This window comes from Mesoplodon bidens, assembly GCF_964165515.1.
Source record: "Mesoplodon bidens genome assembly, chromosome: 7".
In the NCBI taxonomy this organism is placed as follows: domain Eukaryota; kingdom Metazoa; phylum Chordata; class Mammalia; order Artiodactyla; family Ziphiidae; genus Mesoplodon; species Mesoplodon bidens.
Window position 1 is genome coordinate 41,771,673 of NC_138164.1, and position 15,393 is coordinate 41,787,065.

The following is a 15,393-nucleotide window of genomic DNA, read 5'->3' on the forward strand; positions in this document are numbered from 1 at the left end:
GTTTTTATTATTTATTTATTTTAGATTTAATTCTATTTATTTTTGTCTGTGTTGGGTTTTCGTTGCTACGTGCAGGCTTTCTTTAGTTGCGGCGAGCGGGGGGCTACTCTTGTTGTGGTGCGCAGGCTTCTCCTTGTGGTGGCTTCTCTTGTTTCGGAGTGTGGGCTCTAGGCGCATGGGCTGCAGTAGCTGGGGCACATGGGCTCAGCAGTTGTGGCACGTGGGCTCTAGAGTGCAGGCTCAGTAGTTGTGGCGCATGGGCTTAGTTCCTCCACGACATATGGGATCTTCCCAGACCAGGGCTCGAACCTGTGTCCCCTGCACTGGCAGGTGGATTCTTATCCACTGTGTCACCAGGGAAGTCTTCAAGTCTGTTTTTAGAAACTTTAGTTTAAAAATACATGCTAATGCCTTTTCTCTTTCTTTGTGTCTGTTCTCTGACCATATGGTATGTTGCCATGGTTGGGTTTTTTGTTTTGTTTTTGAGGTAGCATATGTGATACTCCTGATTTCTTTTCCATACTACCTTTAAAATAGCAGGTTGGGGCTTCCCTGGTGGTGCAGTGGTTGAGAGTCCGCCTGCCGATGTAGGGAACACGGGTTCGTGCCCTGGTCCGGGAAGATCCCACATGCCACAGAGCGGCTAGGCCCGTGAGACATGGCCGCTGAACCTGCGTGTCTGGAGCCTGTGCTCCGCAACGGGAGAGGCCACAACAGTGAGAGGCCCGTGTACCGAAAAAAAAAAAAAAGCAGGTTGTCAACCACCTGGATTAACCATGACCACATCCACGGCTGAATTTATATTAGCTTTAATAAACACAGGTCAATGATTTACTCAAGAAATCACTATCCATTTTTTTTCAGATTATCTATTTGTTCTTTGTGTTATTTCCCCAATATCTGCTTCTAACCCTGAAAAGAGTGTAAGTTGAATGGGACACCCTAAAAAAAATTCGAAGTAGTTTGCACATCGAGTGCCTACAGTACACATGAATTCTGCCAGGAAGCCCTGGAGCCTGCAGAGAAGGTGGAAACTTAGACCTTGCCCTTGGAGAGCTTGTTATGTGCTCTGCCATTTGTAAGTAATTGTGGACAATACAATGACTATGAGCCACTGTGTAGAGAAGCCACAGATGTGCCACAGACTGTGCTGGGCACTTAATGCATGTGGTCTCATCTGATCTCCAGAATAATCTTGCAGGAGGCATTTTACCCCTCATTGTGTGGATTAAGAAACTGAAGCTCAGAGAGGTTAAATGACTTGCCCAACGTCTCACGGCCAGGAAGTGGTGACACAATTTGACTCCAATACCTGTGCTCTTAGGACTTCTAGGTTACTCGAAGTCATGATTTATTACTTGCTTTCCATACTCACAAACGGATCTTAGACGACTGGTTAGTGAATGATAGGATATTTTCCAAGTTAAAAAAAGGAAATGAACATTAGATGGTGTGAAAAAACACAAGACATCGCATGGGCTACTTAGAAATGGGATTTTCTAGGAACACTGACAACTGTCTTATGGAAGTGTTATTCTTTCTGGTACATGCCACGCCCTGGAAGCAGCTCAGAGGACCCCAGCCTCCATCCGGGAAGACCTGTGGTATGTTCACTGCTGTACCAGAGGAGTGCTGGGGCCTGCTGGTACCCGCCCACGAGAACTGATTGTTAAATGTCCAGGAATTTTGCCAACTGGTTGAGAAACACAGCCATTAATAAGAATTAACTTACATAAATTTACAATTAAATTATATCAGAAACAATTGGTATACAAACTTAAAAGTCACCCCTTCCTAATTATTTTACTCTATTTTATTATTACCTATGCTCTTGAGGTTATTTCACTCTACTATATGTTTCTGTTGGAAATGTTACATAGTAATGTGTTACCACACCTCTCTTTCCTTCTCTGTATTCAGGGATGCGTCATTGGGAGCTTGAAATTGACCGTGGAGTGCATATTACACCATAGAAATCAGGAAATGTTATAAATGAGGGCTTGGTTTTTAAAAAGTTTTATAAATAGGTTTAATAATGGTGGTTCATGTAGAGCTTGATTTTGTTTGTTTGTTTGTTTTGTTGATTGCCTAGACTTAAGACAGTAACGGAGAAAATGTTAACAATGCAGATTATACAAAAGCATGTTGTGTCTTAGCCGTTATGTTATGAATAGAGCAAAAAATTGGGGAAACGTTCTTCGAGTATTTAAAAATTATTATCTGATGCAGCAACAAAGTCACTCATGTCACTGATGAACATGTGAAGTTCTAACGTCTTTCTTTTTTCACTTGTATTATTCATAAATCCAAAATATCCAAAAATACCCATCAGTGCTCAGGTTGGGAACTCTCTCATTCGTCAACTGCAATGAGAAATTGGCTATGGATACAAGAGTTCACCTAAAGTCAATGAAAGCATTCTGTGAGACTCAGCTGGCTATATAGAATTTACAAGAAAGAGTACTGTATATTTTGTTACATGGATAGACTGTGCTACACATTCTTTATATCAGTAAACCTTATGCTATGCATCCATGTACTTTACTTTTCCCAGAGAGCTGGTCATTAAATATTTACCAGCCAATTGCTGGCTGTGCTGGCACCCAGCAGAGTGCCTGCTACTCATGGTAGATGTTCGCTGACTGAGCTGAACAGTTGGCAAATGGAGTGTAAATAAAAAGCACTTTGATTCTGGGGCTGGGATGGGGAAAACACATGCTAAGCCTGGTGCATCTTGTAACAGCAGAGAGTAAGCAAGTGCCCAAAACAAAAAGGTGGGGAGATGCTCAAGGACACAGCAAGCAATCTGAAAGAGCTCCCAGTGGCCAAGGCTGGAAGAATTTGAGCGAAGAAATAGTTAATGAGTATTGGATTATAATTCAAAGTGTAAAATCAGTATACATGGATCCATACTGACATAGATACATTAGTGAGTAAATACATAAAGGAGGGAGAAGAGACCGGCTTCCTTACAGAAGAATTTAACATACATAGATGTGGAGCTTAATTCCCATGGTCTGGAAGGGCCTGGGGGGTAGGGGTGATGGTGGCGAGCAGGGACACTGACCGCAGCATGGAGGAGCCATGGACCTGGAAAGACAGAATGGAGACTAGAAAACATGGCCAGTAGATCTCAGAAGCCAGGAGAGGGTGCTACTTGGTGCCAGGACAAATGGCCTTTATCTCAACAGCTACCGGGGTGTCACCGTAACTCAGAGACGGGTAATAATTCTATGTCCCCAAGAAAAGGGTAAATCATGTACGGGGCTTCAGTGTGAGAAATCAGGGTTATACATTTAGAACACAGAACCGCCAAGTTATACATTATTTTTAGGTTTTGGAACTTAAAAGAATTAAGTCCCTTTGAGCTGTTCAGAAAAGCCATTCGTTTGGGGTTTTCCCAGCTGTGTTAAAGGAGATCTGGCCCATCTAATTTTCCCATTTTCTTGTAAATCTTCAATCTTACCGTTTTTCCTTTCCTTTCAAGTTCTAATCAGCTTCCTGGTCAGTCCATAAAATGGGAAATAGAATCTAATGAGAAAACAGCCGGATTTTTGCAAATAGCTTTTGCTACCCCTAGACTTGGCCTGCTTCAATTGGGTCTTGCCAGATAGAGAGACGGAATGAATGAATGAATGAATGATCATCAACTAAGTTCAGAGAAGGAGCAACGTGGTTCTGATTTGGTAACAAAGGGTGTGGTCTGCCAGAGGAAGCAGGACGCGGCCTGGTTCCTGACCGAGTCTGGGTTCTGTCTCAGCAGGATGCTAAGGGTTCAGCCCGCACTCCCGTCTCCACCTCCCCCGATGTCATCTGCATCGCCTGTAGACATCTGGTGACAACACAGCCTCAGGGGTCCTTTTGTGTGAGTTTCTGCTGCAGAGGCCGAGCCTGAGGCTGTCTGCTGCCCCGTGCCCTCCACTTCACTGGTCTCGGGAAATCGCCTTTGATATGAAACACCCAGCCTAAGGAGTTCTCATCACATAAGTAAGTCCCCACGGGACCTGTAAGAGCACAGGGTAGAGGAAATCCTACAAGGTCAGGTAGGAGATGACAAAGCTTGACCAGAAAGAGGCTTTGTTCTGAAGGGCACCATACTCTCTGGTCATTCACTCAGTTGCCGGCTTCTCAACCCCCGGTACAGTAAAGCCACATCCTCCTCAACAACGGGCCCAATTCAGAGGTCCCAGGAACGTGGAAACACCACCCTTCTTGGGGATGGACAACTAAGGCCCAGACTCTGAGCTTCTCATCACACCAGTTCACCACAGGAGAGAAATGAGCAACTCTGCTTCCTTGGAGACTGGCCTGGGACTTTTCCAATGGAAAAGTGGATTATTCATCATTTTCCTCCCCCCAGATCCCTAGTGGCAAATCCCGTTAGGAAGGCTCCACTTAGGCAATAGGAATGCTTCCTAATGTCATGGACATCTTCTTTGTTTTTGCCTCCCCCGCATCCATTTCTTCCATCTTCTGGATGGGCACCTTAATTTTTTTGCAGAGAAGACACCCTTTCCCTGACAATCCTGAGTCCATAGAACTCTGACCCTTCCACCCCAGGGGTGAGACCATAACCCAGGTCTGGCCAATCAGAGCATTCCTGGCCCCTGGCCTCAGTGATTGGTTCAGGGGAAGCCACGTGATCCAAGCCACTGTCAATGAAGATGCTGGCTCTATCCCTGGAACTGCTACTTTGTAGGGTGCTGGGGCTGCTGGTGGCCACTTTCCTACAGGTGAGGCAAGAGTCTGTCTGAGATGGGGAAGCTAACAGGGAAGAAAGAGTCAGATTCCTGACCATGATTTGGGCGCCTGGATCCAGCTGGGCCTAAGCTGCAGCTTTTGGCCTTTTCAGTTCCATGAGCTTTTTTTTTTTTTTTTTTTTTGCCTAGGCTAGTTTTAGTTGGTTTTATGACACTTGCAAACAATCAAATTTCCTGGACAGTATGCTTACTGAGACTTTAGCATAAGCATCACTATGTACTCAGAGTGAAAGTTGTTTTAAAGGTTATGACATGCTCAAATAAAACCCACCAGACTGTCATCATGCACCAAGTTTACCTTTCAACTTATAAAAGTAAAGCAGCATCTCCAGAGAAGAATGATTTAAGACCAAGGAATCAATCGTAAGACAAGTAGTAAAACGCTGCTTAGAGAAACTTAGATAGATAAATAGTCCTCTAGCTACAGCAGGCTTCAGACTACAAACCCCAAATTTCTGCTTCAAAAGTGACTCAGGGAAGACATTCCATAGTTTCATTTATTTCGTTTTTTGGCCTCACCGTGCACTTGTGGGATCTTAGTTACCTGACCGGGAATTGAACCCAGGCCCTCAGCAGTGAGAGCACTGAGAGCACTGAGTCCTAACCACTGGACCACCAGGGAATTCCCAACAGTCCACAGTTTTAAAAGAAAACTTTCCAGTTGAAGAAACAGGTAAAATTTATAATATGCATCTGTTGTATATATAATATGTTAATGTCTAGTACATTTATCAGATCCATGTCAATGTAATTATATTATTACTATATTTGCAAATGCATATATATGTGTATGTGTATTTAGAACCACATATTTCCAGCTCTTTTTTAAAGAGGTATTGAAAAGCCTGTTCAAAATTTAGTTTTCCAGCTTGTCTGTTTTTTCTTATTCCTCAGTAAACTTAAGCAATTAACCAGCACATTTCCTGGCACACAGTAAGGCTCAATCTGAGTGAGTTCTTTCTCCCCAGCTCCCCCCTCTATTTTAAGTTCTTCTTTTAGAAACCAAGTCAAATGAAAGAGGCAGGACTGCATAGTGTTACAGGCAGAGGCTGGTCAACGTTTTCTGTAGAGCCAGACAGTAAGCATTTCCAGCCCTGTGGGCCATAGGATCTGCCCAGCTTACTCTGCCATTGTAGCCGACAACACAGGCAATACTGAAATGAATGGGATGGCTGTGTTCCCAGGAAACTTTACAGAAACAGGCGATGGACCGCACTTGGCCCTGGGCCATAACGTGCCGACCTCAGGTTAAGACCTTGGGATCCGGCATCACACAGACTCTGGTGCGGCTCCCGGCTCTGCTCCGTCTCTGGGACCCTGACGAGTGTGTCATTTCTGTGCCTTGTCTGTAAGACACAGGGATACCAACAGCCATTTCTTAGTCTGTGAGAAGTGGGTGAGACAGTGCACGTGAAATGCTGGGAACACGTCCTGGTCCATAATAAATGAGCATAAAACATTAGCCACCAGGTGTGATCACCATCGTCAAAAAAGGAGAAGAAAGGGCGCAACTGAATTTGTCCAGGAACGGCAGCAATATCCCTGGTAAAGAGTTAGTGGGTAGACTTCCCTGGGGGCTCAGTGGTTAAGAATCCGCCTGCCAATGCAGGGGACAGGGATTCGAGCCCTGGTCCAGGAAGATCCCACATGCCGCGGAGCAACTAAGCCCATGGGCCACAACTACTGAGCCTGTGCTCTAGAGCCCGCGAGCCACAACTACTGAGCCCGCGTGCCACAACTACTGAAGCCCACGCACCTAGAGCCCATGCTCCGCAACAAGAGAAGCCACCGCAAAGAGAAACTCGCGCACTGCAAAGAAGGGTAGCCCCCGCTCGCCGCAACTAGAGAAAGCCCGCGCGCATCAACGAAGACCCAACGCAGCCAAAAATAAATAAATAAAATAAATAAAATAATTAAAGAAAAAAAGTTAGTGGAGCCAGGGACTTCCCTGGCCGTCCAGTGGTTAAGACTCCACGCTTCCAGTGCAGGGGGTGCAGGTTTGATCTCCGGTTGAGGACCTAAGATCCTGCATTGGTGTAGCCAAAAAAAAAGTTAGTGGAGCCAAACAAGCAAGGAAGCCAGATAACTGAAAATGCAGTTTCTCCTATTATCAGTGGTTTTCGTTTTTACCCACATAATGAATCATCCCCTGTCAGCGTGTGAAATTGCAGGTTGGACTGGGAATTGCAAGACCTTCCTTAACCGCTGGGCAGTGAAGGACCTGCCTCGGCTCTCACGGCCCCACGATGCTTCGTGCTACTAGGAAAAGGCTCCAAGGGACTCAGGAGAGCCGGCTTTTAATCCTGCCTCTGGATCTATATGATTGATGCCTAACCTTGGGGAAGTCACTGAAACTCTCTGAGCCTCAGTTTATGCCATGATAGGGGTGGTCCCAGGGACCTCTATAAAAACAACTGAAGGGGGAAAGGGGACCTGGGATTAATGAGTAGCTCCTTGGCAGAAATTGGAAATTGAAGCTCAGAAAGGTAAAGCTAGTTGCAGCTGGCATTTCAACTTGGGTCCATCCAACTCCAAAGCCCTTGCTTTCTCGATTGTGTTCTGCAGAGCTTCCCCATTAAAGCAGCAAGGAATATTGGCCGACAGAGGGCGCTCTTCTCGCAAGACAGGACGTCATGACATTGCAGGGACAGAAGACAGTATCCAGGAGCCACGTGGGAGAGTCTGGCTGGACTGGGAACAGGGCAGAGCAGGCTACAGGGAAGGCCAGACACAGGCAGTCATGGGGATGGGGGCTGCCGACAAGGAGCTGTCAACCCCCTCATGGAACAACTCGGCACGTCATTTGTGGCCCCTGGCTTCCTTTTTCATTCTGGCCATTTCCATCCGTTTTGCCGTATTTCAGAACAGAGAAAGACATGATTGATACATACGGGTGACGTGGGTTTCCTTACTCAGCTGCCTTGTAAGAACGGCGCCACTGTGACTAGCACAGCTTGTTTCCACACCTCCTTTCCCAGAGCTCAGAAAGCACGAGTAAAGGCAACAACCAACAAAACCCACAACACGGCGGCACACCTGACTCTGGGACTTCAATTTCCCACGCCTGGTGCCAAGACTCTATGGGATTAATCAACGGTTGCTTCAGGGCATTGCAGATGGCCCTGCGGGTTATGTCCTGCACAGTTTCAGTGGGCGCCATCCACATGGACTACGTTGTGAATGGTGACCCTGGAGCTGTGCAATATGGCAGCCCTGGGTTATACTTTGATGAGAGAGCTATAATTTACACAGTATGGTCCTGGGGGCTTCCCTGGTGGCGCAGTGGTTGAGAGTCCACCTGCCGATGCAGGGGACACGGGTTTGGGCCCCGGTCCGGGAAGATCCCACATGCCGCGGAGCGGCTGGGCCTGTGAGCCATGGCCGCTGAGCCTGCACGTCCGGAGCCTGTGCTTTGCAACGGGAGAGGCCACAACAGTGAGAGGCCCGCGACCACAAAAAAAAAAAAAGGATGGTCCTGGGCACAACCTGGCTGCCAATGCACTTTGTCAAACAAGAGTTTTTCTTTATATTTTTCCATCTTGTATGTTATTCTATGGGTAATTTATCTGCAAATGTATTTATCTGCTAGCGGGGGCAGGTCTTGGGAGGTTTCCCTGTCCATAAGGACACTTACAAAGGAGGCATCTTGGCTGCTCCATGCTGGTTTGCTTGACTCTAAAGCTGAGGGTTATCATGTGCTTATTAGGTGCCAGACGCTGGACTAAGCAATTTACGCACTTTGCCCACTTAATACCACAGTCACTCAAGGTGGTAGGAACTATTGTTACAGGAGTGGGGACCGAGGCCCTGAGAGGTAGATGATTTGTGCACGTCCAGTATAAAAGCCGGTCAAGAGCAGGGCTGGGACGGCGCTGGAGTCAGCCTGACCTCAGGGCACGTGCTCTAACCACTGAGACATCTGCAAACACATCTGGATTCCTAACCGCCCCGCACCTCACCCGCCTCCCCCAATAAAATGCCGTCACACCCTCCTCTATTGGTTAGGGTCACCACAAAACCTGAAATAAATGCTTTCATTTGGGAACTCTTTGTCGGGAGAAGAACAGTTCTCATCATACTGAATCTGTATGATATCAGGGCAGTCCTCCGTGGAAACTCCATCCAAGGAGGAAACACAGCGCCCTCACCAGGGACCCCAAAATCAATTGGAAACAAGAATAGGCCGGAAGCAAGACGGCCACGAATTTTTTAGAAAAACTGGGCTTCAAAATATTTGATGAGAGATGCTCCTCAATACCTCTCCCTTTTCCCCTCTTCCTTTCTCTTCTTTTAAATAGCCAGCAGCTTGGGGTCATCAGGAAGTGGAATTTGTAGGAAGGTGTCAGTCAGTCCACAGGCTGCCCTCACACGGACGCTGCAAAGGACCCCTCCATGAATATGAGCATCATGGATGGAAGCTCCTCAAGCTGGGGACGCCCCGGCAGAGAGCACTTTCGAGAAGATGGGGCTGTGGAGAGTCCTGCAAAGTGTCCTGGGCACAGGCCAGGGCAACACTTGTGCAGCTGCCTGCAGTCAACTGAGGAATGAAGCAAGGTGCAAGTGCGTGTAGGAATAAGAATTGAAAAAATCCGTGCATATTCGAGTGACCGTGAGAGTATGCTTTCCTCGGTGTGAAAACCAGTCAAGGCTACTGCTCCAGCTAGCATCAGACTAAATGGTTTTCTCCCCTCCTTTTTCCGCAAGTGGGGATAGTGTTTAATTTGCACTGACTAGCTGTGTGGCCCTGGGGAAATTACTTAACCTCTCTAAGTTTCGGATTCCTTGTCTGTCAAATGGGGATCATGGGAGAACCCATCTCATAGGTTGCTATGAGCGTGAAATAAGGGAGAGCAGGTGAATTGCTTAGCACAGTGCTGTTCACGTCAGTGATTCCTCCTGCTGCTCTCCTGGTTTCTCTTCTTACAAAGCATCTTCTTCCGTCTTATCTACTCAAGGTTAGAGGTCGTCATCACTTTTTCCCACAATTATATAAGAAGTACCTTGTAAAATAAAGTCCCCATTCCATAGTTGTACACCCGTGTGCATAACAAACTTACTCAAAATGGCCAAAAGATGGAAGCAACCCAAGTGGCCATGGATGGATGAACAGGTAAACAAAATGTGGTGAATCCATACAATGAAATATTCAACTGGAATGAACCATGAGGATATCATACTAAGTGAAATAAGATGGTCACAAAAGGACAAACAATGTAAGATACCATTTATATGAGGAACCTAGAATAGTCCAATTCACAGACACAGAAAGCATGGTGGGAGGGGAGGAAGGAAGCAGGGGGTTTGATGTGATGGGCATAGAGTTTCAGTTTGGGAAGATGAACAAAGTTCTGAAGATGGATGGGGGTGATGGCTGCACAACAGTGTGAATAGATTTAATGCCACTGTGAACTGTACACTGAAACATGGTTAAGATGGTAAATTTTATGTGTATTTTACCATAATTTTGAAAATTAAAAGTTAAAAACAAACCCCAAAATGAAATACCTCCAAGGTTTCTCCGAGGTTTGGGGTGATAGAAATGGAGGAAAATGTTCTGAGAGCAGGTTGTGGTGATGGCTGCACAACTCCATCAATATATTCAAATTGATTGAATTGGACACTTCAAATGGGTGAAGTTTCTGTTATGTAAATTGTACTTCAGTGAAGCTGTTAAGAGCAAGCAAGCAAACAAACACATGCTGTGATCCGGAGGAAGCTTTGGAGGATGAAGGAGCTGTTCACTGTCTTGATTGTGGCTATGGTTTCACAGGTGTACCCATATGTCAAAGCCCATCCACTTACAGACTTTAAACATGTGCTGTTTATTGCATGTCAATTATATCTTACTAAAGCTGTGTTTTAAAAAGGCAGAAGAGTATTCCATATATAACGAACTCCTTATAATATATTAAACTCCTTAGAATATATTAAACAATATAATTTATTAAACAATGCCCCCTTTGGATGGAAATTTAGGTTTCAAATTTTATGCCCCTATAAATAATGGTTCAATAAATACCTTTGTAGGAAAAAAGAAGAAAAAAATGCAGATATTGTTTGCTGCTCCCCCTCTTCTTCTCCCCACGGGCAAGCCACAAAGTCAGAATTTCCCAGGGAGGGGGCCTGGGAACCTGTAATTTGACTGAACATTCCTGAAAAATTCTTGGAATCAGACATGTTGGGGCACATTGAATCAAACTTCATGAACTTGGATTTTCAGGCTTGGGAGTGTGAAATCCCCTTTTCTTTGATCCCTAAAAAATTCTGTAAGTGTTCCATACAAATGATTCTAAATTTCGGTTTCCCTCCTATTGGCGGTGCATCAGAATCATCAGGGAGCTTGTGAGAATGCATATTCCCAGGGAGGATGTGTATGGTTGCCAGATTTCGCATAAATAAAGAAATGAATAAATCAATATATAATAAACTATAGGGTGTCCGTTAAATCTGAATTTCAGATAAACACCAAATAATTTTTTTAGCATATGTGGTTCCTTGCAGTAGTTGGGCCACACCTGTACATAACAATTATTTGTTGCTTATCTGAAATTCAGATTTAACTGGGTGTCCTGTATTTCATCTGGGAATCCTAAGTATGAGTCCTCAGGCCTGGGGTGAAGCCCAGATCTGCACTGTTGGTCTGCTCCCCACGTGCTTCTGACGAGGGGGATCCTTAGAACCCATGTTGAGAACCCCTGATCAGGTCAACACCTTCTATGTCAGGAGCCCCTCCTCAGGGCGGCCAGTGGATCCCAGTGCATCCCACAAGTGAGCACACTTTAATGTTGGTCCAAGGAGGAAAAGGGGGCTGAGAAGCAGCAGGAGAAAACTGTCCCAGGTTTTCAAAGCCAAACGTGGTGGATACGGTGTCACGGGCCCTGCAGCCTGAGGGACGGTGCTCATCTTCTCTGAGTGAGTATTTAAGGCTGCCTAGTGGACCCACACCCCAGGATTCTGTCTAGATTCTCTAAACTTTATTTATTTATACCCAGCCTCGTCCCAGAAAGGACTTTAAGCCTCGGAGGTCTCAGTCCATGCAGGGTTCTTGGTGCTGGCGAGTGAGGTTAACACGCCGTCTCTCTGGGACACACACGACAGGTATTCATTGTGTGCTCACCACGAATGGGCATTATTCTGGGAGCTTTACAATGATAACCATCTCATTTAGCCCTCGAGATAAGCCTGCAAGGTCATTGCTGTCGTTGGCCCCATTTTGTAGATGAGGAAACCGAGGTTCCGAGGGGTCCAATGGTTTGTGCAAGAGCGCACCGAGTAGGCCAGTGGCAGAGCTGGGGTTCTGACCCAGGACTGTGTTGCTAACCAGCCCCCATCCTGCCTCCCTACTGAACCAGATACTTCTTGTCACTGAGCTTTGCTGGGCGAATTTTGGGTTACGTTCCGCTTAACCTGGGGCCATACTTTAGGTCCTGATCCCGGGAACATTTCTGATCCGGTGTGATAACAGCTGGCAGGCCTTGAGCGTCTACTCTGGCCAGAGACTTTGACTTTTTATACATAGATACTCTCTCAACGCCCTGCACCGCTAAGAAGACCCAGACCCAGGCATACAGAGAAGCCTGGCCGAGGTCACAAAGCTAGGAAGTTGCAGAGCACTGATCTGCCTAAAAAGGAAGCATCCATCTCTGCATCTTCAGAAGCACACACTTGCTTTCCACCTCCCCTCGCCAAGCTTCACTTTTCAGGAAAACGCTCTCGCTCCGGGCTGGTCGCTAGGCAACCCTTGCATGTAATTCCACGAAATGCCCAGAAGAGGGCGCGAGGACTCGCTCTCCCCGGGCACCCACGCGATGGGGCTGAACTTCGCAGAATCGCGAAAGCAAGAGTGACGCGCTCCAGACGAACTCCACCTGTGGCCGTACCCGAGCCCTAGGCTGCACGGAAGGTGGCACAACACGGCACCTCTGCACCCCACCCCACCCCACCCCCGCAGGGGCCTGGACTCACCGAGGCTGGGTTTTCGATGACCAGTTCGTAGGTCAGCCCTCTGGACCCAAACCTCAGGATGTCTCCGGGTAGGAGCTTCACAGCCACGTTCTGAATGTGGCACTCATTGACGAACGTGCCGTTGCAGGAATTGAAGTCGTGGAGAACAAAGCTGCTTTCGGCCTCATTATATTCAATGAGTGCGTGATGGTTGTCGACGTCTGCAGACTGAAATGCAGAAGGGGGACAGTCAGAGCCAGCAATAACAGGAATAACAAGGAATAACTAGTGCCACTGACACTGGGGGCCCCAATGTGCTAACCACTTCATCTGGCTGGACAGTCACTGCAATCCTCATTTTAAGAGGAGGATGCTGAGGGTCAGAGAGGTTAAGTGACTTGCCTAAGGCCACACAGCTAGTGAGTGGAGGGTCACCAGACCCTGACAGCAGACCCAGAATAGATGCCCAGTTTTGGGGTAGGGCGTCAGGCAACACAGAGGCAAGAGGGAACTCGGGGGGAATTGGCCAGGAATTGGCCACTTGATAGTTCTCTGATCCCATGCAAGGATCCTTTTGGTTGTCCCGAGTGGCAAGACAGCAGAAATGGCCCAACACAAACCAGAAAGGTCAGTTGGCAAGTGACAACTGTCCATTTACTGCAAGTGTTAAAGTTCAGGGGAGGTTTTGTAATAATTGTTGTATGTTCTATTCATTTTTAAAATAACATGTTTTTTGTAATAATGCAGAAAATGAGAACTAGAGAAAAACACAAAGAAGACATTAAAATCACTTAGACTCCCGTCCCCCAGAGGCAGGCACCGAGAACACGGTGGTTCACATCCTTCCAGTCTTTTCTCTATGCTTACAATCTTTTTAAAAAGTTTAAACACAATTGAGCTCACACCACAAAACATAGTTTTATAACTACCTTTTAAAAGCCTTGGTGTACAATGAAGGTTTTTCCCATGTGCTTAATTATTACTGTTGCTTCTTAAAAGCTAATCAGAATTTATCTAACCAAAGATGATCTATTTTTCAATAGGGGCCCTGGTGTGACCACATTTCCCTCAAAAGAGAGAGACCCCAGAGAGTGATTTGTCAGTGGCCTCAGAAACCTCCTGTGTAACCACTTTAATAAGAAGAATGAGCAAAACTCGGCACCAAGGAGGAAATATCACATCCCCACCTGGCCCCGGCGCCCTGGACTATGGGCTGCAGGGCACGTGCGAAGTCCTGTGTCTTCTCAGGACACTGCCTATGAGCCATCCACTCCAGCCTGAGACTTTGCAAATATTTTCTAAGTCACTCTTCTCAGAGTGCCTCACCCAAATTTCATAGAGAGTACTTGGACTTAGAAATCTATACTAATGTCCCACAATATAATTATAACCAATAGCTTATATTAATAATAGCTTATAGTATATGAATAGATAATAATATAACTGCATATATTAGTAGAATATATTAATGACACATTATGTGTAATTACACAAATGCCAGGAAATTTGCTAAGTGCTTTACTGCATTATCCCGTTTCATCTTCACAATAATTCAAAGGGATACTTCCTCATTTCAAAAAAAATTTAATTTTTTATTGAAGTCTAGTTGATTTACAATGTTGTGTTAGTTTCAGGTGTACAGCAAAGTGATTCAGTTATACATATATATAATATCTATTCTTTTTCAGATTCTTTTCCATCACAGGTTACTGCAAGATATTGAATATAGTTCCCTGTGCTGTACAGTAGGTCTGATAGTTACTCATTTCTTAGATGAGGAAACTGAGGCATAGAACGATTAAGTGTGCCCACAGTCAGCCACTTTGACTCGCTTGGCTTGTTCCCAGGTTTGCCTGATTCAAATGACTGTGCCTTTACCCACTTTTCAAATTCCTACCAAACACTTTGGCACTTAAAATACTGAAACACAAGAAGAAAGCAGGAGTAGCTCTATTAATTTCGGGCAGAGCCAACTTCAGAGGAAGAAAAGTTATCAGGGATAAAGAGAGGCGATACATAGTGATAAAGGGGTCGATTCTCCAAGCAGACATAACAGTCCTTCATTGTATGTACCCAACAATAGAGCATCAAAGTATGGAAGGCAAAAACTGATAGGACTGCAAGGAGAAGCAGATGAATCCATCATGGTAGCTGGAGACCTCAACAGCCCTCTGTCAGTGATGGGCAGACCCACCAGGCAGAAAATTAGGAAGAATGAAGTTGAACTGAATAGCACTACCATCATCTGGATCTAACTGGCAACCACACAGCTTCATCCCACAGCAACAAAACACACATCCTTCTCAAGCTCCCATGGAACATTCATGAAGCAGACCACATTCCAGGCCACAAAATATACCTCAACAAATGTAAAAGAATAGAAATTATGCAAAGTACGTTTTCAGAACACAATGGAATTAGGCTAGAAACCAATACCAGAAAGACAGCTGGAAAATCCCCAAATATTTGGAGATTAAACAACACACCTCTAAATAACAGATGGGTCAAGGAGGGAGTCTCATGGGAAATAAAAATTTATCTTGAGCTAAATGAAAATGAAAATACAACCTATGAAAATTTGCAAGATGCAGTGAAAGCAGTGCTTGGAGGGAAGTTTATGGCATTGAAGGCATACATTTGAAAAGATCTAAGCTTCCACCTTATGAAACTAGAGAAAGAAGAGCAATAT

The 15,393-nt window shown here is 45.6% G+C and overlaps 1 protein-coding gene and 1 pseudogene across 2 annotated transcripts in view; one reads left to right on the top strand and one right to left on the bottom strand.

The window, feature by feature from the left end:
• The window catches only part of LOC308620770 (centrosomal protein of 78 kDa-like), a 1,829,729-nt pseudogene that overhangs the window by 479,796 nt on the left and 1,334,540 nt on the right, over nucleotides 1–15,393 (top strand). The gene's annotated exons all lie outside the window — the stretch shown is intronic.
• The window catches only part of LOC308620088 (forkhead-associated domain-containing protein 1-like), a gene marked incomplete at its 5' end in the record, with an annotated part of 95,811 nt that overhangs the window by 63,548 nt on the left and 16,870 nt on the right, over nucleotides 1–15,393 (bottom strand). Inside the window, one exon of the mRNA XM_081239419.1 lies at nucleotides 12,726–12,932. Coding sequence (XP_081095545.1) covers nucleotides 12,726–12,932 — 207 coding nt within the window. The remainder of the gene's footprint in view (nucleotides 1–12,725; nucleotides 12,933–15,393) is intronic.